General features: G+C 53.9%; 7 protein-coding genes across 7 annotated transcripts; 4 read left to right on the top strand and 3 right to left on the bottom strand.

The window, feature by feature from the left end:
* Nucleotide 1: 1 nt before the first annotated feature.
* Nucleotides 2–1,241, top strand: B0H65DRAFT_194794 (Snf7 family). The gene is made up of 3 exons (XM_062821695.1): nucleotides 2–339; nucleotides 451–814; nucleotides 886–1,241. Exons 1-3 carry the CDS (start codon nucleotides 302–304, stop codon nucleotides 1,135–1,137), a joined length of 654 nt encoding a protein of 217 aa, XP_062681703.1. The 5' UTR covers nucleotides 2–301; the 3' UTR covers nucleotides 1,138–1,241.
* A 578-nt stretch (nucleotides 1,242–1,819) lies between these two features.
* Nucleotides 1,820–5,119, bottom strand: B0H65DRAFT_194814 (uncharacterized protein). The gene is made up of 5 exons (XM_062821696.1): nucleotides 4,803–5,119; nucleotides 4,591–4,710; nucleotides 4,261–4,527; nucleotides 2,247–4,180; nucleotides 1,820–2,164 (listed from the first exon to the last, which is right to left on the bottom strand). Exons 1-5 carry the CDS (start codon nucleotides 5,019–5,021, stop codon nucleotides 2,023–2,025), a joined length of 2,682 nt encoding a protein of 893 aa, XP_062681702.1. The 5' UTR covers nucleotides 5,022–5,119; the 3' UTR covers nucleotides 1,820–2,022.
* Nucleotides 5,120–5,928: 809 nt separating this feature from the next.
* On the top strand, nucleotides 5,929–8,556 carry B0H65DRAFT_465456 (P-loop containing nucleoside triphosphate hydrolase protein). The gene is made up of 2 exons (XM_062826810.1): nucleotides 5,929–6,542; nucleotides 6,607–8,556. Exons 1-2 carry the CDS (start codon nucleotides 6,318–6,320, stop codon nucleotides 8,404–8,406), a joined length of 2,025 nt encoding a protein of 674 aa, XP_062681701.1. The 5' UTR covers nucleotides 5,929–6,317; the 3' UTR covers nucleotides 8,407–8,556.
* Nucleotides 8,557–11,713: 3,157 nt separating this feature from the next.
* Nucleotides 11,714–14,752, top strand: B0H65DRAFT_194732 (uncharacterized protein). The gene is made up of 3 exons (XM_062821694.1): nucleotides 11,714–12,321; nucleotides 12,376–14,166; nucleotides 14,230–14,752. Exons 1-3 carry the CDS (start codon nucleotides 12,086–12,088, stop codon nucleotides 14,483–14,485), a joined length of 2,283 nt encoding a protein of 760 aa, XP_062681700.1. The 5' UTR covers nucleotides 11,714–12,085; the 3' UTR covers nucleotides 14,486–14,752.
* Nucleotides 14,753–15,827: 1,075 nt separating this feature from the next.
* Nucleotides 15,828–20,389, bottom strand: B0H65DRAFT_465445 (protein transport protein sec-31). The gene is made up of 3 exons (XM_062826809.1): nucleotides 19,777–20,389; nucleotides 16,195–19,717; nucleotides 15,828–16,123 (listed from the first exon to the last, which is right to left on the bottom strand). Exons 1-3 carry the CDS (start codon nucleotides 19,980–19,982, stop codon nucleotides 16,079–16,081), a joined length of 3,774 nt encoding a protein of 1,257 aa, XP_062681699.1. The 5' UTR covers nucleotides 19,983–20,389; the 3' UTR covers nucleotides 15,828–16,078.
* Nucleotides 20,390–21,138: 749 nt separating this feature from the next.
* Nucleotides 21,139–21,662, top strand: B0H65DRAFT_548834 (uncharacterized protein; the record flags this gene model as incomplete). The annotated part of the gene is made up of 2 exons (XM_062829609.1): nucleotides 21,139–21,459; nucleotides 21,534–21,662. The coding sequence occupies 2 exons, from the start codon at nucleotides 21,139–21,141 to the stop codon at nucleotides 21,660–21,662; spliced, it is 450 nt and encodes a 149-aa protein (XP_062681698.1).
* Nucleotides 21,663–22,085: 423 nt separating this feature from the next.
* B0H65DRAFT_548833 (uncharacterized protein) lies at nucleotides 22,086–22,718 on the bottom strand (the record flags this gene model as incomplete). The annotated part of the gene is made up of 4 exons (XM_062829608.1): nucleotides 22,086–22,219; nucleotides 22,303–22,368; nucleotides 22,537–22,552; nucleotides 22,653–22,718. The coding sequence occupies 4 exons, from the start codon at nucleotides 22,716–22,718 to the stop codon at nucleotides 22,086–22,088; spliced, it is 282 nt and encodes a 93-aa protein (XP_062681697.1).
* Between the last annotated feature and the right edge of the window lie 219 nt (nucleotides 22,719–22,937).

Genomic DNA, 22,937 nt, shown 5'->3' with positions numbered 1-22,937 from the left:
AGATACCTACCTATGGGAGCAACTGTACAGACGAGGCTAGGTAGCAGGTACTCCATTTTGTCCAATGATAAGCCTGATAACCCAGCAGTGACGTCTCATGCCAGTCCCGTGCAATTACACCCTCCCGCCGCTTCACAAGTCCGTTCCCGCATCCACGCTTCCCCGGATCGTCGTCGTGTGCGTGTCTCGTGTGAACGAGACCAACAGCACCCTCCACCGAGGATCTCTCCGATTCCATTCTTCACCAAACCTACCGAACCCAAGATAGTTTCTAGAGAAACCCCTCTCACATGCCATAACAATGGGCAACTCTCCAAGCCGCGTCACGGCGCAAGACAAGTACGTTTCACACTCCTCTTAACATCCCAACTTCACCAACTCCAAACCACCCAGTCAACAGTCAACCAGACAACCCAACTAACCCTCTCCTCCCTCCCTCCCTCCCTCCAGAGCAATCCTCGACCTTAAAACCCAGCGCGACAAACTCCACCAATACCAGCGCAAAATCACCGTCCTAACCGACCGAGAAACTGCCATCGCGCGGCAGATGTTGGCCAAGGGGGACAAGCAGCGCGCACTGCTCGCCCTACGCCGCAAAAAGTATCAGGAATCGCTTCTCCAAAAAACCGACGGGCAGCTGGAGCAGCTCGAAAAATTGACGTCGAGCGTGGAGTTTGCGCTGATACAAAAGGACGTGTTTTTTGGTCTGCAGCAGGGGACCAAGGTCCTCAAGGAGATTCATGCGGAGATGGGAGGACTGGAACACGTGGAGAAGATGATGGGGGAGACGGCGGAGGAGGTTGCTTATCAGCAGGTTTGTCTTTACCGCTCTCATTCTGGTCTTTGTGGATTCTTGGGAATGTGATGGCTAACAACCCAAAACAGGAAGTAAGCGATATGCTCGGTGGCCGCATCTCAAACCAGGACGAAGACGAAGTCGAAGAAGAGTTGGCCGCGTTGGAGGCCGAGGTGGCTGCTAAGAACCAACCGCAACCGGCGGTACCGGTGCAGCCAGTACCACAGGTTCCGCTACCGAATGTTCCCGATACCGAGTTACCGTCGACGCCGTCGAGAGCGGAAGAAGAGAGACAACAGCAACGGCAGCGGCAAGAGGAGAGACAGGCCATGCTGGCTTGATGATGATGGGTTATGATTATATATATACAGAGTGAAGAGGTGTTTTGGAGTTTTTGATTAACGGGGATTCTGGGTCTTAACACATTTAAGGGCATTAGGAAGTTAGTTTGGAGATGACTGTCAATACCCAGCTTTTCGATTCCGGATTTTAGGTTATGAAAGAGGAAAGGGTTCGTCCATTCATCGTCTGTTCAGATACTTCGGACATTTATGATTCCACTGTCACTCGCCTTTCCGCGTTAAAAGTCGACTGTCCAAATTCATCATGCAACGTCCAATGATACACATTTCGAATGGACTTATTCATTGTACATTGTATTACGGTTTGCCACGACGCTGTTATGAGCATGTTCACATGCCTGGTAATCTCCTCCTCATTTACATGGCTCCTGAAGCAAAATAAATCCAACACCCTTACACCATACACCATGGCTTTACTCGGTCTAATGCTGAACACATTGGTATGCAATACACCATGATTTCGTATCATTTCCCTAACCCCTTCCAGTAGAAGATACGCTCCTGATGCTCCTTTCCTTCACAAGAAAATACAAAACTTCCGCCCTGACCACATGAAAGTTCCATGCTCTTGAGCCAGTTTTTGAACACCAGAAAATGCAAGCTGCCATCCATACACGATAATCATAACGCCCTGGTCATGCATCCATCCGTTAACCTGCCTCCGCTTTAGTCCTCCGATATCCACAGGGTATCTCAAAGATATGTATGAGAAGGTCTTGCCACTCATCCGTGGCCGTGAAAAGATGAGAAAGAGCAATGGTAACAAAACCGCACGCAAGCTCCTACAGGAAAATCAACAGTCGGTCTGTTCAACTGAAAACGAGTTCATATGCCACCATGTCGCTATATCGTACGACACCGCTTCTAGTGACGCGGCGGATAAGCAGAAACTGGCGGATAGATGGGAGTCCGCAGTGGCGCATGTGTGACTTGAGTTTGTCCGTGGTACCGGTAGTCGTGGTCTAGGGGAATGTATGTAGTAACAGGTTGAAAATGCCCGTCAGTCCTGTGAAGCCTTTGATTAGTACATGACGAGAATGTAAAAAGTGTTACGAAGGGGAAATTGCGGTTGAGACGCAGCAACGTACTCTATACCCAGAAATCTTTCTTGCCGCTTTACGCTGCCACTTGGATATCCGTCGGCATGCCGTTTGATGCCTGATACAACCTCCTCCGGGCGATAATCGGCAGGTTGCTCATACCTCCCAATCACGCGCTCGCTTCGCGGATAAGTTGCGTGCCCTGACCGAGAGTCATAGATACGCTCATCCTCGCGATAAGCATGTCCATAGTCTTGAGGGCGTGAAGCTGGCGGCCGAGGGTCGTACAACTCCGCATCTACCGGTACGGGCTGGGAACCGTGACGTTTTGGAAACTTGTTGGACACCCTTACGATCTCAGCGAAGTCTCCCAGTTGGTCCTCGACATACTGGCCATTTCTAGGGTCAGAACGCCACCTGTCACGGTCCCCAACGTAAATAGCGCCCGAATGATTGACGTCTTCGTGTTCTCTTCTAGGCGGTGGTGGAGGGCGTGCCTCTGGAGGGAAGCGCGCCGGTACTACGCTCTTATGCCTCACTGGTCCGGGAGAATCGTGGATCACAATCGGACGGGCCTCCGACCTAGGATAGCCGTTGTCGTCTCTGATCCATGACTGGGTATCCGCTCTGACGGGTGGTCCGTAATCCCCGAAACGCGCATCGTCACGATATGAGGGCATGTCACGGGGGTTACCAGTGCCTGCAACTGGAGCATAGGCTCGAGTCATACCACGCGGTTGCGAGCTAACCACGACATAAGACTCGGGGCGTGCAGCAGGCGCCGTGGCGGTTCGGATACCTTCACTCCGTGGTGGAAGCGTGATGAACTCTTCCCGAGTATTCAGTGTGTACTGCACCTGCCTACTTGGCATATCGTTGTGGGCCTCCCGCGGCGGCCTGTACTCCTGACTAGGAAACTCGGCCGAGAACTTTGCAGTATCCGGGGATCTTTCTTCAACGGACGGCACGAGATAGTCCCTGAGGTCTTCGCCGTGATGTCTTACCCGTTCGACAACAGCGTCCGCGTGATAAGCAGCTTGAGGCCCAACTATAGGTCTGGAGCTGTTTCTAAGCGTCAGGCGTCGAATAGGCCAATCCTGTCCATGGTAAAGATCGGGATCAGCCGCTCGTGGTGCTGCTTCAACAAAGCTAGGCCGCTGCACGCTGCTGTAAGGCGGCGGTGATTGTTGCGAGACGTTGTCGTAGACATATCGCGCTGGTTGTAGTGGTTCCCTTGTGTAGTAAATACCTTGATCCATGGGACGGACATTTTCTGGCCCAGAAGGCTGCCAAGGTTGAGGTACCCGATTAACTGACCTCTCGATACCATCTGTGGCGGTAGGGCTGGGCACATGCTCAACATTCCCAAGCCGCTGACGCTCGACTGCCTGGCTCCAGGCCTGGCCGACGGCTCGGTACCTGTTGAAGCCACGTTCGGCTCTCTTTTCGGCTCTCTTTGCAGCCAGTCTCTCCTTTCGAGCTTCCTTCTTGGCCCTCTTCTTGTTTGCTCTTCGCGAAATTGCTGGACCTGGTTGAGCATGACTGGGCTGGGTTAAATCGACAGTTGGGGGAGATGGTTTCGGGGTTGGGGCAGGCAGCGTGGATCGGACCGGCGCAGTCTGCTTATCTGGCGAGACCTCTTCCACTGAAGAGGCGTCAGAAGATTGATCCTCGTCATCATCGTCATCCTCGTCCTCGTCCTCATCTTCACTTTCCGAGTCCGAAATGACGACAACTTCGGCCAAGATTTCGTCAAGCTGGTCGCGGCCCGTCTCTTCATCTCCTCGCCACTTGACCAGGTAGTCGAGACAGAGACCCTCAACCGCTTTCCTAGCATTGACATAGCTTGTTTCTCTTAGAAGCTTGTCATATCTCGTGTGGTTGTGTCTGATGTGAGCAAGAACAGCAAGCTGAACACGACGTGAAAGCGTAACATGAGCAGCAAGACCGACCGGCGGATCCTTTTTATCTTGTAGTCGTGCCTAGAACAGGGAAAGGTAAGAATGTGAATCCACTCAAAGAAATTGTCTCGACGGTTTATCAGCATGGATGATGCGCCTACCTTGTTGAACGAGTGTTCAATGATCATTTGGCGGTCAGTGTTCGGTATGCGCGGAAACAGATCCCTTATAGCTGCGTCAGCTTGCTTGTTGATGTCTTCTTGTTTCTCTGGGATGGGCTCCGGTTGACCGGCGCCTGTATCAGGTGTAGGCAGTTCTGAGTCTTGTCCCAACTGTTGACGTGCCTGTTCGACAATGGACTCTCGAACATGAATACCAACACGGTTCAGATGGCGACTAAGCTCCTTGGAGAACTGGCCGTTGGAGGACTATGAAGGGTGATGTTAGAACCTGGACAGGTTAGAGGTCGGATGACTGAACTTGTAACAAACCGTGACGATAAAGATCATGGCACCTTGCTCTCGGGAAAGCTCTTTACAAGCAGTGGTCAAGGTGGGATTGCCAATGGGGACAAACTCGAAGCCTGGCGGGGGTTCGCGATTCTCGGTGAACTGTTGCTTGTTAGCCAACGCATTACTCTCACAAATGCACACATGTAAGCGCCTGTCTGGCACACAGATGTCCAGTTCCGGTCGGTCATTACCTCGATCTCCAGCTTCTTCTTCTTGTCCTTATTCTCAATGAACTCAAACCAGGACTTGTGTTTGGATGAGCACTGTGGTCTGTCAGGCTTCGCTACCAGGCCAGGAGGGAGCGGCGCGGTCCAGTCCATGATGTTTCCCTTGCGGTCCCTCTGATGCCGTGCTTTGGCATGATCTCCCCTGGCCGCGCCATGGCCAGTGGTTCTCTTCTCTCTACCCATCTCGGTCGATGTAGCCTACAACCTCAGCATGGAGAGCGCAACAGTCAGTAGCCTTTTTGGGTCACGCCACGCTTATACCTTTTGTGCGGGGCAATCAAGACAAGAAGCGCGGGGTTATCCTTTCAGGGTCCTCGTGATGAACTGAAGGCAAAGAAATCAGACGAAGACTGAATCCGAGGCCGGGCGGGCTGTCGCGATGGCTTTCGCTCTGCTCAGCTGTGGTTCGAACAAGCGAAGCAAGATCAATACTTGCGCAGATGATGAAAAGGAAATTCGAAACGAAAACAGGCGCAGAACTAGGAGGAGAAACGAACGTCGACTTCTTCTTCAGCTAGAGGTGAAGAGAAGCAAGCCGCGACAAAGATAGGCGCGGTAAGAGAACTGCGAGGATTGGATTCGCGATGCCACAGAACGCGCAAGCAAGAGATCTTTCGTCAGTCTGGAACCACCCGGTCTTTTGTCTTTCGCGCTTCGCAGAAAGCTGAGAATCAAGAACCGTCAAGTCCAAAGTGGTGGAGGAGTAGTAGTAGGGGCTACAGCGACAACTGAATGAAGCAGGGCACAAGTCGAAATGTGCGCAAGAGTTCAAGAAGTTGGATCTGGAGTTGTCCTGCAGAGAGGCCGCGGTCAAGTCAGATGAAGGCAGGTGTGAGTTCGGCGCTGCTTTTCAACTGATGTGGATGTATGAGGACAGGACGGATGCGTGATGGAATGACAGGCGGGAAGCAAGAACAGGAATTGAGTTGGAGACACCTCAGCTGCAGAAGGCACAGAAAACAGAGTTCGGGCTGGCGGCCCACATGACTGCGATGGCGGGAGGGGAGGCGGAATGAGTGGAGCCCGACACTTTCTCGCTTGAACCGCTGAACTGAATGGTTTCACGTGCGCCACAATATCCTATGGCGCCACACTTTGTGCGACGTGACGTTATCGCAACTTCCATCATTGCAATCATCACGGCAACTGGACTGTGACTGCAGTGCTAACGACTCACAAAGGCTCAACTTCCCTTTTGAACATTCAACACTAAAGCAGCCAAGTATACTTGGATGACTCGACAGTGACTCAAGGCACATATCGCTCTCCAAGGGAAACGATAACTGAACTGAAGCAAACTGCAGTGAAGCACTGAAGACGGGGATATCGGGTGTCGTGATAGATAACCATAATGATCATCGGCCACCTCGGACTGTTGTAGCTCTCCTTCAGTCAGAACCAGTAACGTGTACGAGTCGACATCTCCTGGTCATTGCTACTATCGTTGTCATCTCACTGAATCTTTGAGCTTTCCTCAAAATGGCAGCCGATCTTGGACTTGACGCCGGTTTCATTCCCGCCTTGCACAAGCCATCTGCACTTTTGCCCATCGCCAAACATCGCGAGGCGTTGCTGTACACGGTCGAAACGCATCCTGTCACCATCGTCGTCGGTCAGACCGGTTCTGGAAAGAGTACGCAAATACCCCAGTTCCTTGAGAAAGCAGGATGGTGTGCTGATGGGAAGGTCATTGCAATCACTCAGGTATGCCCTGCCCTTAATACATCCAAACTCCAAGCTCGACATGGTTATGCTAACGTTGTTATAGCCTCGTCGTGTCGCTGCAACCACGGTTGCCATCAGAGTCGCCGAAGAGTTTGGTTGTGAACTTGGAAAGGAAGTCGGCTTCTCCATCCGTTTCGAGGATGTCACCTCTGAAGCAACCCGCATCAAGTTCCTCACTGACGGTCTTCTGATTAGAGAGGCGCTCGTTGATCCCTTGCTTTCTCGCTACTCCGTCATCATGATCGATGAAGCCCATGAACGGTCCATCAGCTCCGACATCTTGCTTGGCTTGCTCAAGAAGATCCGCAAGAAGCGCCCCGAGCTGAGGATCATCATCAGCAGTGCAACCCTGCAAGCCGAGGAATTTCTCAGGTTCTTCTCCGATAGCACTGACGAGGCCAAGTCCGCTGACAATGTCAAGTCTGACGAGAAGCAGGATGCCCCAGTCGGCGCCATCGTCAGCTTAGAAGGCCGAACCTACCCCATTGATATTCTGTACCTCGAGAAACCCGCCGAGGACTATCTCGAGAAGGCCATCTCGACCGTCTTCGACATTCACACCAACGAACCAAAGGGCGACATCCTTGTTTTCCTGACCGGCAGAGACGAGATCGAAAAGGCCGTCGAAGCTGTCTCCGAGCGCTCGGCCCAGTTGCCCGCAGGATCCGAAGCCATATTGCCTCTGCCGCTTTATGCTGGCCTCCCGACTGAGAAGCAGATGTACGTGTTTGATGAAACTCCGGCCAATTTCAGAAAGGTGATCTTTTCGACCAACATCGCCGAAGCCTCCGTAACCATTGATGGCATCGTCTATGTCGTTGATTCCGGCTTTGTCAAGCTGCGGGCATACAACCCCCAGACCGGCATAGAGACACTGACCGCGACCCCCGTATCCAAAGCCTCTGCGGCCCAGCGTGCCGGGCGAGCGGGCAGAACGAAAGCCGGAAAATGCTTCCGCCTCTATACCGAGGAAGCGTACCAGGCCCTCCCTGATGCGAACCCTCCCGAGATTCAGCGCTCAAACTTGGCACCTTTCGTTCTTCAGCTCAAGGCACTGGGCATTGACAATGTCTTGCGCTTTGATTTCCTCACTCCACCCCCTGCTGAGCTCATGACGCGGGCCTTGGAGCTGCTGTACTCCCTTGGTGCTTTGGATGATTACGCCAAACTCACGAATCCGCTGGGCCTGAGGATGGCTGAGCTGGCCGTTGAACCAATGATGGCCAAGACCCTTCTCTCCGCCCCTTCTTTCGGTTGCCTTGGCGAGATGTTGACAATTGCAGCCATGACCAGCCTGGGCGGTTCCATCTGGGTCCAGCCCGACGGCGGAAAGGAAGAAGCAGAGAGCGCGAAGCGCAAGTTCGCTGCTGATGAAGGTGACCATCTTACGCTTTTGAACGTCTACCAGGCATTCGTTACCAAGGGCCGCAAGGAGGCTCGGTTCTGTCACGATAACCTCATCAACTTCAAGGCCATGACGCGTGCCATGAGCATCCGCGCGCAGCTGAGAAGGTGGCTTGAGCGCTTTGGGATCACCGAGGACGACTCGTCTGCCGCTCAGGGAGCAGCTGGAGTCAACAAGGCGGAGCAAATCCGACGATGCCTGACAACGGGATACTTTGCCCATGCTGCACGCATGCAGCCAGACGGGTCCTTCCGAAACGTGTCGGGCACCACGGTGCTGCACGCCCATCCCAGCTCGCTCATGTTCAACCGTAAGGCTGACTGGGTCATCTTCCACGAGATCATGGAGTCCGGAGAGAAAACGTTTATCCGGGACATCACCAAGATTGAGAAGAACTGGCTGGTCGAGTATGCGCCTGCCTTTTACAGTACGATGTGAAAGGCAATCAATCATCACGAGGGCCAGACCCAGCCCACGTGAGCGGCGGTCTCGATTCTGCAGGGAGAGCAGTAACCCGTTTTCCAGGTTTGAGTTTCGGATGTTTGATTGAGTAGGTAGTTTCAGGTGTACAATCCCAATATCACCACATGTCTTGTCTTTGATACTGCCTCCCAGTAGTACTACGTGCCGCCAAGTCTGTCTGAAGAAGGACGCTTCGGACATTCGATGAACGTGTTTGTGCGACCACATGGCATCCAGTCAAGAACCTCCGCACGCTGTCCTACAATCAACTAATGACGCAAACGATATCCCATACGATACGCTGTGAAACAATATCCACGTCGAGCCATTGTAGGTAGTGAATGGATAATTTCCTTGGCATTTCCGCTTCCCCCCCTCACCCACGAGCTATTTGCAGATCGTTCTTATGTATGCCCCGGCGGACTTTTTGTATGGAGTGGATGGGGACATTTTTGGGTCAACTTTGATTTCGTCTCCGCAAGGAAGGGGAGCCCGAGATGGTGGAACACCGGCGTGCACTGGAACCAAACCTGGAAGTGTGTGGGGAGAAACTGAAGAGAGGCTATTCCCGGAATTTCCTTTGCAGAACGAATCGCAGAAAGAAACAACAAGGCAGGGTCGGAAGCATCAGTCAAGATAGATGTCAATCTTCATGGCAAAGGATATTGCGCGGCAATAAGAACTGAATTTCAAATGATCGATCGGTTAGGATGGCTGGGCACGTCTTTCGGGCAGCGAGGCGACTGCGGCTATGTATAGGTCTACACTACGCAGTACGCGCAGTATCTCAACTGCTGGGTATCGCTGAAGGACGATCGGCAGATGCAATGAGTTCTTTCCTTTTTCTGCAGATGGTGAATCATGATCAATTTGAGCCAAGATTCCAACGGCACTCCTTGTGAATCTCCTATATGTTCTTCGACCGGCGTTCGAAACATTTCATTCTTTCTCGGGTCGGGGTTGTCTATCCGTTTGGCCTTCCTTTCTCGTTCTTTTCCGTTCCCTCCCATCCTCATCGCCTTCAAACCGACCTAGTCCTTACGTGCTAGAGGTATCTGTAACCGAACCGACTTTGTCTTGGCCCTTGGCGGGAGAGGCCGATGGATTCAAAACGACTCGAGCAGCTGGTTCGGTTGGCGTCCCCGTCCTCCCAGTGTGCCTCTCTCCCTCTCTCCGTCCCGACCCCCGTCTCGCCGTCTCGCCGTCCCCTGAAATTGGAGAGTTGCTGACACGGCCATCATCTCGGCAAAGCAACGTCCCACTTGGGGATTTTATTACCAGACGAGCACTAAGATGTGGTACTTCTCGGCCACAGCGTCGAAGTAGGGCGAGGGCAGGTATCACATCTTAGCCAGTCGCCGTGTGGCACTGTGTCCTGGCGAGATTTAGCGCCATCTCGACGAGAGGAGCCCAGAGGAGCCAGTGGCTTTCAAGGAGGTTTGTTCCTGCATATCAGACCAGGGGTCGTCTCTCTCCAACGCGAGCCGATTAGAGCGACTGTGTAACTGCATAGCGCGACTGTGTGGGGCCATACAAATTTGAAGGCCTCAGCTCTAAAGCTGGCATCAAATCTGCGCGGCCAAAGTCATGACAACCATTACCGGAAGTCTTCATTCCAAACGACAACAACGAAAGCTCAAAACCACATCTTTTCGAACGCCGAATTCACATTCACACGCGGAGGCCTCTCACCGGCCCCCTGCACCCCCGGAACTAACCCTAACTAACCCTAACACCTAACCCTAACCGCTAACCCTAACACTAACCTTGGGGTCTTTGGGTACGACTTACACCTTGTCTCCACACAGTCGCGCTATGCAGTTACACAGTCGCTCTAATCACCTCGCTCCAACGAAGCTTCTTTCTCAGCGCAGTCAGCGGAGCGTCCCCTTGGCGCTCTTTCTTGAAACCGCCTTGGACCGTGATTGGCGAGCCGGGCCCGGCTGTACCTGGAAAAATGGGGCGGTGTGTTGCAGCACCTGGCCCGCCCGGAGCAGCAAATGCATTTTGTACCAAAGTATCCTCCACGAATCTGACGAATAGGACTGGCCTAGGAGTGGATGTTGGCGATGGTGTCAGCCACTCAGAGATCAAGGTCATGAGTGAAAGCGATTGTGATCCCGGTCGAGGTCGTGCGAATCCCGTGCATTGACCAGCTCCTGAACCAGGGGCATGGAAAGACACAATGGGCCATCCCACGACGGCGAGCCTCCCCGTTGGTGGACGAAGCAGTTGTGCACAAAAAGGATGCGAGGAGACCCCTTTGATTGAAGGTGAGATTAGCAATTTCTATTCGTCGAGCAGGCCACACCTGCCCAGCAAAATGCAGGACCAAAAATGGACAATTGGTGTGAACAATCGCGCAGCCGCTGACGGGAGGATCGCGGGCGACCGTGGATGAGGTGAGGCCATGATAAACACCTTGGAATTGCTTTAATGGAAGTGAAGGTCGGCTGTCTCCCAGACCAGACCAAACCGGACAATCCCGAGAGTCTCGACGAAGCCAAGAAGCTCCTATGCTCCTGCCCCGGACTGGGGTCAAAGTTGATTTTTATGCTCGCTCCCTTTTCAATCCGCGTCGTCCCTTCTCTTTTTCCACATGTGCCGCCCCCTGCACGGCGCAATTGAGCCTGCAGTGCTAGGAGCGCCGCTGCTGCAACTGCACTGGTGGTGCATACCCTGGAATATCCAGCAGGATGCTTCCTTGGCTTCCAGGCCGGGCCTGAAGGAGAGCGGTCCACAGGGGCCCAGTCCCTGGTCTGCTAGGCCTGCTGGGCCTGACAGTCTCCGCTCCCTTCTCCGCCTCCACTGTTCTCCCTCTCCTTTCGCTCGTGTGGGCGAATTGGCGTGCAACAAGCGTGCCTTCCACACGGCAGCACTCAACGCTGCACGGCAGTGCCGCTCTGTGTAGTGAGTGCCGCACCGTCCCGGATTCTCGTGGCCTTCACCTTCCCTTCCATTTCCCTTTTCTCTCCTTTCCTCAAGTCGCTCCTTTCTCCTCCCTCCCCTCCTCTCCTCCTCCCACTCCTCCTCTCCACACGCTCTCTCCGCGGTGTAGACGTCTTCAGGTTTTCCAACTATTCACGCTCTTTCGACGCGTGGATACTACACTCTCTTTTTCCAAAAGTCGTCTGTTTCTGCTTTGCCGCAGGGCGTGCCATTCTTTAACCGCCACCGCAATCAACACACAACTCCAACCTGATCAGACGAACTACCGATCGTCCCAAGTCAATTTCGACACTCTTTTGCGATTCCAATATTCTCGGCTTGACCTTGAATAGTCCACTCCTTTTTGCGAAGTCATCACCACCAACAACACCACCAATTACCACAGCGTAATACTACTGCTACCACTACTCGATCTTCATCCGTCGCCAGTATATCCTCGTTCTTTTTGGAACCGTTCTTGGACATACACCATCTCGACTCGCCATCTTCTGCCTCTGGAAAGACAGCCATCGCCAACCCGCAATCACTTACTGAAAATTGCATAATTATTTCTGTGGTATAAATGGTATGACAACACTTTATCGTTTGCGTTAAAGAGTCGACATTGCGAAACCTTTCGAGTCGGCACCAGACATTACGACGACATTATTAGTTTGGTCATTTCAGCGTTGGATTACATCGAGAACGGGTATCACGATCGGTGAAAATGGAGGGAGATGTTGGAAGGCTTCATTACGGCTTGGGACGCCGAGTCCCAGTCGTCAGACGTCACGGCAGCATAGGAATGGGTTCGGCAACGTTGGGATCTCGGGTCCCCACGTCCGTTCTCATTGCCCGCGCTGCTAGTTCTTCCTCGGACAAGGACTGCGTCGCAAACCCGAATCTTTGCGAAAAGCCCGTGGGCGGTTCCGAGTTGACCATTCCTATTGTGCTGGGTCTCTGGTGAGTCTACCGACACATGGTCAAGCTGATGCAAATCCACTCACAACATTCTAGTATCCCGCTTGTAGCTGCTTTCAGTGTCTTCTTCTACCTCCATCGGAGAAACATGAAGAAGCTGGCGATCGAGGAGGCCCATGACCCCCATAAATCCCTGGATTTCGGCTTGGGCGAAAACGTGGGCGGAGGCAGAGCTAAACGGAGAAGCTTGCTGCCCGGCATGGGAGGCGAAAAGGAAGGCGGCGGCGCCAACGGATCGCGATTCAACCGCCAGCAGATGTCCATGGACATGAATCTGTCCAGCCCTTATCTTCTGCCGCCTGATGCCCATGGTTCTCAGTCATCACTCAACTCTTTGGCCCGCACTCTCAACCCGCAAGATGATCCTTTCCGCCCGGTAACTCAGTACACTGCCAGTGATGCTGCCTCGGTTCGATCCATGCCCAGGGGAACCGACAGGGCCACTCCTTCTCCAGCTCCATTGCGCGGACCTCCTCCTCGTCAAGGTTCTATGCCCAGGTCTCCCGATCCCACTCACGCCAGGCCTGGTAATGGACCAAACGGACCGCTGTCTCCTCGTGGAGGCAGACCACCTAGAATCTCTGTTCAAGATCCCTCTTCAAATGCGACATCAGACAACGAAACAAGCGACTCGGAGAAGACTCTGACCGGCTCGCCAAGGGAGCCTCCTGCTGCCGCCCAGAAGGACGGTCTCAAGCCTCTCGCTTCTCCTACCCAGCCGGTTAGCCCCTCGGATTCTGCTGTATCAAAGAAGGCTTCCACGGGCCTTGGTCTCGCTAATATTCCCGAGCCTATGCAGGCTTCTATCCACGATGCTTCTTCGCCCTCTTCTACCCCTGCCAGCACTCCTCGCGAGCCTACTCACCCTTCATCGGCTGCTCCGACTATCCAACAGCCTCAAGAGTACTTTGATCTCCCCAAGATGCCCGAAGAGCCTGCGGATGATGATGACCGGAGAGGACGTAACATGCAGAGAAAGTCTCAGCTGTACGATAAGGATGGTCCTGGCCTAGCTGCACCTCAACCCGGTGAGAACCGCCGCTTGTCTGTCGGTTTCCGTCCTCTACCGCCTGATGATATTATGGAGTCCGAGGATCCCGAGTACCGCGCCAACCGTATCAGATCTTTCTACAAGGAGTACTTCGAGGACAAGCCTGGTGACGCGCCTCCCGTACCGGCATTGCCCAAGAATATCGGTCAGATGCAAGGAAAGGGGCCTCAGCAACCACCGCATATCCAGGATTACGACGATCTTGCCGCGCCCTATTTCGACCCCAAGGCGAATGCCTTCGTCATGCCTTATGCTCAACCCGTGGCTCGCCGTGCCATGACTCCTCCCCCTTCAGGCCAAAGATTCCCCGGCCCTCGCGGACCTGGTGGTCCCCGTGGACCTGGTCACGCTCAAACTGGCAGCATGAAGGGTATGCCCCCCGGCATCGGTGGTCCTCCCCGCCCTGGTTCTTCCGTTTCCAACCAGATGGGCCCTCCCAGGAGACCGGGATCTGCCGCTTCAGGCTATGGACGTCCTCGTGCCGGTTCAGCGTTCGCTGGTAGCAACGCCGGTAGCCGTGCGGGTAGCAGAGCTGGCGGACCCCGCAAGCCCATGCCTCCTCCGTCAGACCTGCCTACTCTTCCCGCGGCATCCATGATGAAAGATGAGTTCTCAATCTTCAACGCTGCGGATTTCGCGCCACCAGAGAGTATCAAGGATCGTGCCCGTGGCCGGTCTCAGAGCCCGGCCGGTGAGCGCCGCCCGTATCAGATGAAGGTTCCCGTGCACTCGCCATTGGCGAATGCCTTTGAAGACCTCCCCGTTCTGCCCAGCGCGTAAGTTTGATCCTGGATAGTTTGAACCTCTTGATGACCAGCAATTTACTGACAAATAAATAGTCACACTCTCCGCAAGTCAAGCACATTCACCGGTCTTGACTTCGCTCCTCCACCCAAGATTGGCGGCGGCCACGCCAAAACCAACAGCGACGCCGGCTCGACCCACAGCAACCGCAGTGGTGCCCTGTCAAATGCACAGCTCAATGCTATTCGCAGCGGCGCGGGACGAGTTGACCATCTACCTGAGGACGCGCAGGTCTTCACGTTAGATGCTGTGAAGGACAAACTGAAGCCGTCGTGGAATACGCACTATTAAGCGGAATGGGATGCAAATTTTTAATTGATAATGACGAAAGCCTTTCTTCTTTATATATCCATATTATTGATTCCAGCACCCCCAGTTCTCTCTCTTGGACACGTCACGCTCTCGCGAATCATGCGTCAACGTTTGGTCAATTGGTTAGGTGGTTGGGTATGAGGACATTACGACGAAGCGAAAACATTTAAGCGATTTGTTGTTGTTTTGGTGTCTGACCTCTTACTTCATCTTACCAAAAGGACGACGACAGAGAGGCAGGGAGAGGGAATTCATGACGCGTTACACCACCACTTAGTTGGCTGGTTACCTCGATCTACCTACCCTGACATATTTATCCATATCCGTGCCCTTCCTAAGTAGGAAGCGGAAAGCTATGTTTGGATATGAGAGGGGAAGCTTGGAGGGGGTAACCATCGTCTGTGGTCTTGTTGGGATCAGTTTTGTACACACATACGTTATGCGCATTTAGAGAACGGACATTTAGGGAAGATGTGGAGAGACGGAGAGATGGTAAGACGGAGAGACGGAGGATGAAAAATTGGTCACAGAGACAAAACATCATCATCATCATCGGCATATGTGTAGATAAAGGACAATGGCGCGTATGTGGGTCAGAAGGCGGGAGTATCGGAGATCAACTGACTGACAGTCAAGTCAAATCTTGTTGCTTTTATGTGGCTTCTTTCTGGCTTCTCTTTTCACGAAGATGGATGCCCTTCTTTTCCCTCTTATTATACATACATTTTACGTTTGTCTTCTTTTTTCAAGTCTTCGAAGTCTTCAGGTCTTGAAAGTCTTTTAAATTTTCAAATCTTCAGTGATGGGTCAATGGGTGAATGGGGGTGGATTGTTGTTGTCTTGAAAAAGACCTACATAGCATGAGTGGTTCAGTTGTAGTTTGAAAGCTTGGAACGATGATGGGCGGTACCCTATTCTGCTAGGATGGATTCCTTACATAGAAAGGGTGAATTTGAACCAAGATTCAAGGCGTAAATAACTCAACACTCAACCCTTTCATTCTGGATTGATGATGACTGTTTTCACTCGGTTCTTTTCTCTCTCGTCGCCTCTATAGTGCATGTATTTGTGCTTGCTCCCTGGTTGGAAACCCGAGTTCTCATAAGAAAGCCTACCTCGTGCGTGGTTGAGTACCCGTCCCCGTTTTCACAATCAACTCGTAATAGGGCGTAAAGCATGTAAGATACACCACCTACGTTTAAATAGCGGAGGGGCATAGATCTTTGTCAAACACTCAGCTACAAGTATATCACGAACATACAACTGTATTTCAAATCCCACATAGAACACACATCAATCACATCGAATCAATCCAATCAAATCAGGAAACAATCTAAGCTCTTCTTTTTTTTCACAACGCTAATTTGGGCTACCTTTCTGTCTCCCTCTTTCGCTTCCACTTCGGATAATGATAACGACACATGACACCGCTTGAGCATAACCTACTCTTTACAACTTACTCGCCCTCTTCTTCCGCCGCCGCCGCCGTTCTGGAAAAATGATTTTATACTGATCAACTAAATCTGTAGAACTAGAACTAGACGACTTGTCGGGCTTGGACCCATAATCCTTCTAAGGAGTGACCTTGCTCATGCTAATCAGACGCTTGACGCCGACCTAGATAACAGGAATTAGCATGTTTGGTTACTTGGTAGGTTCATGAGGGAGAAAAAAAGAATAAAACTTACCATCCACTGACCACACTCCTCCGTCTTCTCCTTGGAAATCTCCACCTGGATCTTGGACGCAATATCATAGTTCTTCTCCGCCAAAGCGCCGGCCAACTGAGCCAGCTGGTCAATGGTCTCCGTCTTGATCAGCTCCTCGTTGTTCAGGTGGTCGAAGAGAATGTTGAGACGCTTCTGGACGTCCTTGACTTGGGGAGCGAAGGAGGCGGGGGCCTTGGAGGCCACGCGCTGCATGTCCTTGCTCAAAATGTCGACGAGCTCCTTGGCATGCTCGGGAATGTTGGAACGGTCACCAGGAGGGTATCTGGCCTTGGGAGGCGCAGCTGGAGGGGCGGCGGCAGCGGGAGGAGGGACCTGTTGCTGGGGAGGACCGCCACCGGGGGGCCTAGACGCCGGGGGAGGTGCAGAGAAGCCTGCCCGGGGAGGTGGCGGGACGGCATATTGCTGAGACGCTGCTGGAGGGGCGGGGGTGTAGGCGCCAGACGCCGGAGGAGGAGCTATCCCAGGACCGGATGGCGGTCCCTGGGTGTACTGCTGCGTGGCAGGAGCAGGGGCGTACCGGTTGGTTGGGGGCGCGGCGGCGGAGGGGGGAGGGTTGTATGGAGAAGCCGTCCGGGGAGCGGGCGGGGCTCCATATGTGGGCTGCAGACCGGCGGCAGGCGGTGGGGGAGCATAGGGGTTAGTAGCGTTGCTTGAAACCGAAGAAGGTCTAGGAGGGCCGGTTGGTGGCGCGCCGACATTTCTCGGAGGCGCGGAACCCTTCGGGGGCGGGGGCGGCGTAGGCGCACCCTGCTGGAAGGGGCCAGTTGGTGGTGGAGATGCAATGCCGGGTTGGCCAGGGAAAGGAGAAGTGATGGGGGCAACGCTCGGCGTGTTCCTACGAGGAGGAGCCTTTGTCACCATAGGCACGTCATTCCAGACACCGTCTCTCTTGAGCTGAACCGGAGGCGCGTTGGTCTTGGGCGGACCACCAAGTGGGCTAGGCTGCCCAAAGTTTTGAGCGGGAACGCCATACCCAGTGACGGGAGTAGGAGCATAGCTTTGAGTGGGTGGTGTGTATCCTGACGGGGCATAGCCCTGGTTCTGCTGGGGAGGCGCGTATGTAGACGACGAGGCTCCGTACTGGGAAGTGGTAGCAGGAGCAGGAGCGATAGGAGGAGCGTAAGGGTTGCCGGCCGCAGCGCTTACCGGCGCCGGTGCTTGCGGGGCGTAGGGGTTCAGAGGGCTGGGGTTGACCGGAGCAGGAACCAAGCCGGGCTGCTGATACCCGACCGGAGCGGCGGTACGGGAGGTGGTGGTAGTGGTGGTGCGAGCAGCGGGGGTGGCTTGCCGAGCGGCAGTCTGAGCACCAGCCTTCTGAGTAGCAAGCTTAACACGGTTGCGGGCTGTCTCTGCAGGAGGGTAGCTGGTGGGCAGAAGATCGAGATACTTCTGGGCAACCGACAACTGGCCATGAGCAGCCGCAATGTCAGCATACTCGAGGTACTTATCGTACAGAGCAGCCAGCTTCCATCCCTCGGTGAGGTTCTTCTCGCTATCATTGAACTTGGTGGCATGGCGGAAGATGGTCACCTTCTCGATGAACTGCTGAAGGGACTTGGCATGGACCGAGAAGGTAGAATCACCGGTCTCCTCCTTCAAGGCAGCTTGCTCAGTCTCCTGAAGCTCGTCCACCCAGATACCGACGACCTTCTCCAGCTTCGAGCCGATCAGGTAGCAGAAAGAGGCATCCTTCCTGTTACCAGACTCGAAGATGCGGTCACCCAGGGCCTCGCAGAGGTCGGGGAACTCGGAAGGATCAGCATAGGTACAAAGGGTGACCATGGTCTCCTTCCAGTCAGCAAGATCCGCATTGTAGGCAATATCCCACAGGTTCTTGGCTACAACAGAGCTGATGAGTCGCAGATAGCTGGGGCTGCCCCTCTTCTGCTGAAGATAAGCAGTCTGAACCTTCTCCATAAGCTCCTTGCTGCCACAGTTGGCGATCAGGAAGGCATCCGACCATCGTTCCTCCTTCAAGCAGATCTCTACCGCCTTCTCAAACTTGCCCAAGATCAGGGCCCTGGTGATCTGATCCTCCAGGTGGGTGTTGCCCACGCTCAGAAGGTTGAAGGGGTTGTCGGTCTTGGCTCCCTTGGTAGCGGCGATCTCCGACAGGAAATCCTCGCCATCGTCGCCGTCTCCCCACATGCTTACAACACGCCTATGCTTCTTGCCATCTCCCTGGCCGTTAGGCTTAAGAGTTGCAGAGTCCTCCTGCTTCGGCTCAGGAGACTTGGGCGACTCAGCCTCCTTAGCTTCCTCAACCGGCTCATCCTTGGTGAAACCAAGACGCTCAATGATCTTGGTCCGCCCATCGGACTCACTGAGGGTCTGCATAACCTGCCACTCGGCCTTCTCCTCGTCGGTCTTGGCGCTCTCGATGTGCTCTTCGCAAATGCTCGCAATGTCGCCGCTTTGGATGGCTTGCTCGAACTTCTCGGTCGCGGAGCCAATGTCGGAATCGATGGAGAAAGAAGAGATCTGCAACTTGGAAGACCTCTTCTGGCCAGCAGCTGTCTCCACCTTGTTAAAGAAAACAAGCTTGCCACCGAAGCCGAAGGAAACACCAACGGGGCGTTCAAGCCAGGCGGGTGCCCGGGGCAGAGAGAAGGAAGCCGCCTGCGGCTGGGACGCGGCCTTTGAGAAGAAGTCATCGTCAGAAAGGTTGTTCTGGGCCGCGGGAGCCGCCGAGGGGTTCGTGTTCTGAAGGGTCTGGATAGCGATCTTGCCGTCAAAGGATGCTGTGGCCGACAGATTCGGGTTGGCGGGGTTGAAGCGTGTGGAGAAAGTCCAGTTGGTAGCCTCAGGGAACTCACCATAACGCTCTCCAGTCTGAGGGTTCCAAATGAGGGTCCGGTTGTCCTTGCCGCAAGAAAGAAGCAATCCTGAATCCTGCTGGCACCACGAAAGCGACAGAACACCCTGATCGTGACCTTGGAGAGTCTTCTCTGGCGCCTGGGAGTTGCGGAGGTTCCAGAGCAGGATGACGGGAGCGGTATCATCGGATGTAGCCGTCAAGAGCTTAGTCGAGTTCTCTGGGTCCCAAGCAATGGCGCTGACAGTCTTGCGGTGGTTGTTCAAGGTAAGAGATGCCTTCTTGGTCTTGAGATCCCATACGGTCACAAAGCCTCCTGCACCACCAGTGGCCAGAATGTTGGCGACCTTGGGATTCCAGGCCAAACAGTCGATATCGTGGGCGGCAGCGGTGCCGAGACGGAAGGGAGCGGAGGTGTCGTTAACATCCCAGACGAACAGCTCACCCTTGGCGCCGGCAGTAGCGAGCACCTGGGGTCTCAGAGGGTTGAACTGTAGGGCCTTGATGGGCCCTGTGTGCTTGGTGGTGCGCGAGATGAGGGCGTCCTCGTCACCAGCGATCAGCTTCAAGGCGTCCCATAGATCCAACGAGCCGTTTTCCATGGCGCCGGCAATAATTCCAGAGGGATGTTCGTCACTGGGCTGGCCCCATGCGATGTCGTAGAACCTATGCGTCTTCGTTAGTGCGCCGGAAGGGAAACCATGTTTTGGAACTCGCAGGCATACCTGGATTCTGTGGTAATGCTAGCTAGGGGCTGGAGCTCCAGGCCCTGTTCCTGGCTGTCCAAGTTTAAATCCCATAGCTCCAGCTTGCTCTCGTCTGAGAAGTCGGCATCGACGGCGCCTGAACGTGTACCCGTTACGAGAAGGGCGGTTGCGCGGGGCGACCAGGCGAAGGCCGCAGTCCGGGGGATCTCTCTCAACCGGACCATGATGTTTATATTCTTGTCTGTGAACGTCGGCCGCGGGCGGTGATGCGGCTGCGCGGGCGGTGTGAATCGGTGGGCGGAAGAGGGGAAGTCAGGGGAAGCTGAAGCTGGCCGCCTTGTCGAAGGGTGGGAGTGCGGGTGGCGTTGATTAATTAAGGTGGGTGGTATTAGAGCTCTAAGTCGTCAAATCGTGCAATTGGACATGAAAAGAAGTAATAAGACAGGACGACGAAAGCCCCTCCGCGATCGAGGCTGTCTGTGGTCGGTGTCGTGTCGGTCTGTCGGAAGGGTGTGATACGGATGGAATCGAAGTCGCGAGAGGTTCAGGAGTGCTGTCGTGTTGTTGGAGGCATTCAGGGCAGTGAGCTGAAGTGGAATTGGTGTTGCCAGATTGCGGATAACAACTGCTGTCTGTCCCGCCCCCGGCCCCTGACGTTGGCACCACTGGACTTTGCTGGCTTCGAGGCCGATGCAACCACAGCTCAGGGGCAACAGCAACAGGAGAGCCCGGACCACATCTCGTTAAACCCTAACCCTTCAGCAACTACATACTCTTGTTATCTCTTCTGCCTCTTTCCATGCTATGGTGATTGATGTATGACCTTGTCCTTCAAAGAATCTCCAAATGACTGTATATTCGAGGAAATGCCCGTCGCCATTGCACTTGTGCTTACACAGAGCTCTTAAATTCAACTGTGGGAGAACCCCTATTTGATGACGTACAAAACGCTTGGTGCATGAACTTCCAGGATGGCCCAAGCTTCCCCGGTGTCACGATGGTGGGGTCGCGACTTTTCGAACTTCAACGTTCTCCATGTCTCAGTTGCTAATTCTCAACGACATCCAGTACATGAATGACCTTTCTCCTCTCCTGCATCGACACTCATTACTTATCAAACGAACCCTCCGAGCCAAGGACAACGCTCATTTACCGAAGCGAACGATATCTTTTCTCTACGCCAGTCATCCGGCCCTGTCAGGACTCACCACACGTCAACACCTTTCAGCACTTGGTTGAGAAAGTACACACGAGCAACCAACGTACAGACCAATTCAGTCGGCGCCTCACTTGTCACTTTCACCAAAGGGCGTCTCCGTCTCACTCCAGAGACTCTGATCTTTTCACCATATACATCACCAACCTTCAAAAACCCCAATCATGACAGACAACACGCGCTGGAAAGCTACCGTCCACATCCGCGGTCTTGCGCCCGCCGTGACGACAGCTACCATCCACGACGCCTTCATTCCCTTCGGCGAGATCGTCGATATCTCGCTGCCCAAGAATGAGAAGCCCGACTCGACGGATCCGCACAGAGGCTTCGCCTATGTCGAGTATGAGGACGAGGAGGACGCCAAGGAGGCCATTGACAACATGGATCAGTCCGAGTTGTTTGGCAGAGTAATCAGGGTTTCGGGGGCAAAGATCCCCAAGAGCGCGAAAGAAGGGTTGGGGTCCAAGACTGCCGTTTGGGAGCAGGTAAGTTTTTGTCTTGGATGGATACTCGGGGAGAAAGATTAGACGTGGACCTATACTAATGCGTTGGTTCACAGGAAGGATGGCTGGCTGAGAATGCCGTCAGTGAGGAGGATCGTTTGGCTGCTACCGCGCCTGATGACGCGCCTGATGACCCTATGCAAGGCCTCGAGGGACTGGATGTTGCTGGGCCGAAGCCGCAATAAAGGTCGGTCATTGCTTGGCCCGTCCTCTACGAACGGGCTCTCCTTAGTGAGGTTTGGGGAGAGAGAAGCGAGTTTCTGTGTTGATACCCGGAAAGAAAAGCATTGCATAGCTACGGCGTTGAATGGCATCATTGGGACCTGGGTTTATTTTTGGAAAGTGTTTGTATCACATTCTGTTTCTCTTACCATTAGACAATCGACAATGTCACTTGAACACCACTCGGGAGCCCTCACTTAAGACAAAAACTGACAGCCATCACCCTTCCAACCGCATTCAACTCTTTTGTAGGATTAACCGTGTTGATTCCTGGTCATCATGTACAATGCTACGCAAAAAAAAAAGGAGGCCGCCTTTCTCGAGAACGCCTTCCTCATTCCCTTATCGAACATACGCCCCCTGCCCAAAAGCCCCTGGTTGTTCGTTTAGTGCTCCTCAGCGTGAGCAGCGTGGGAATCGGCAGCGCGGTTCTGGCGCTTGAGACGGATGGTCTTGTCAACGACAAGGTGGCGGGTGATAGAGTAAATGGCAGCGCTGACGGCGAAACCGACGACAGCACCTAATCGGTCAAACAATTCCCCCCCTTATCAGCACTCGATCCAGGATGGCGTCCATATGTATAATAGCTTGGTGCAAGCTTACCGAGAGGCCACAACTCAGCGGGGATGCTCTTCACGCGCATGCGGAGGCGCTGGGAGACGGTGTGGGCTGTAACGTTGGATGATGTCGTCAGTCGCGGATAGCTCCCCCTCGCGCAATTATTTGAAAACCCTCCATCTCCATTGCCAATTGGGGAAAAGCTCCTGAAGCTCCGGGAAATGGTGTAATAGCTTTTGTCGTCGTGGAATGCAACGGTTGGGTTGTTCGTTCACGTACCGGCCTGCTCCTCCTTCTATAACATCACAAAAGACCCTTGGTTAGCAACTCTGACGCAATGGCACCTCCCCGAGCTTCGGAAAAGACGCGGACTCAGGACCGGGGATAGCTCTTACGGGAATGGGGCGCATCATGCGGGGGGTCTGGCGGAAAGCCTGGCGGGCGACACGGGAGGCGAACATCTTGCCGGTGTAGAATGGAGTGGAGATTTGTCTTGGAGGATGGTGTTGCGCTACCGCGGTGGACGAAGAGAAGCTTTTGCGACGGAGCAAGGCAAGGTTGAGGTTGGCAATTGAACTTCGGCTCTTTCTTTGCCTCAAATCAGATGCGGGAGTTCGAGCGTTGAGCTTCGGCTGCACGGACACTATCCGGGGGTTCCACCTCCTGTTAGGTGAGGTCAG

The sequence above is a fragment of the Neurospora tetraspora genome (genome assembly GCF_033439725.1).
Source record: "Neurospora tetraspora strain CBS 560.94 chromosome Unknown B0H65scaffold_4, whole genome shotgun sequence".
Lineage (NCBI taxonomy): Eukaryota > Fungi > Ascomycota > Sordariomycetes > Sordariales > Sordariaceae > Neurospora > Neurospora tetraspora.
This window is presented reverse-complemented; position numbering and strand designations above follow the sequence as displayed.

Bases quoted from the DNA above. Each gene is read 5' to 3' on its own strand.
- B0H65DRAFT_194794 (XM_062821695.1), top strand. From the start codon at position 302: ATGGGCAACTCTCCAAGCCGCGTCACGGCGCAAGACAA. The intron at 340-450 runs GTACGTTTCACA...CCCTCCCTCCAG, and splicing joins CGCGTCACGGCGCAAGACAA to AGCAATCCTCGACCTTAAAA. The intron at 815-885 runs GTTTGTCTTTAC...AACCCAAAACAG, and splicing joins AGGAGGTTGCTTATCAGCAG to GAAGTAAGCGATATGCTCGG.
- B0H65DRAFT_194814 (XM_062821696.1), bottom strand. From the start codon at position 5,021: ATGGGTAGAGAGAAGAGAACCACTGGCCATGGCGCGGCCAGGGGAGAT. The intron at 4,528-4,590 runs GTTTGTTACAAG...CACCCTTCATAG, and splicing joins CCATGATCTTTATCGTCACG to TCCTCCAACGGCCAGTTCTC. The intron at 4,181-4,260 runs GTAGGCGCATCA...TCCCTGTTCTAG, and splicing joins TTGAACACTCGTTCAACAAG to GCACGACTACAAGATAAAAA.
- B0H65DRAFT_465456 (XM_062826810.1), top strand. From the start codon at position 6,318: ATGGCAGCCGATCTTGGACTTGACGCCGGTTTCATTCCCGCCTTGCAC. The intron at 6,543-6,606 runs GTATGCCCTGCC...ACGTTGTTATAG, and splicing joins AGGTCATTGCAATCACTCAG to CCTCGTCGTGTCGCTGCAAC.
- B0H65DRAFT_194732 (XM_062821694.1), top strand. From the start codon at position 12,086: ATGGAGGGAGATGTTGGAAGGCTTCATTACGGCTTGGGACGCCGAGTC. The intron at 12,322-12,375 runs GTGAGTCTACCG...ACAACATTCTAG, and splicing joins CCTATTGTGCTGGGTCTCTG to TATCCCGCTTGTAGCTGCTT. The intron at 14,167-14,229 runs GTAAGTTTGATC...ACAAATAAATAG, and splicing joins CTCCCCGTTCTGCCCAGCGC to TCACACTCTCCGCAAGTCAA.
- B0H65DRAFT_465445 (XM_062826809.1), bottom strand. From the start codon at position 19,982: ATGGTCCGGTTGAGAGAGATCCCCCGGACTGCGGCCTTCGCCTGGTCG. The intron at 19,718-19,776 runs GTATGCCTGCGA...GAAGACGCATAG, and splicing joins AGCATTACCACAGAATCCAG to GTTCTACGACATCGCATGGG. The intron at 16,124-16,194 runs GTAAGTTTTATT...CCTGTTATCTAG, and splicing joins AGGAGTGTGGTCAGTGGATG to GTCGGCGTCAAGCGTCTGAT.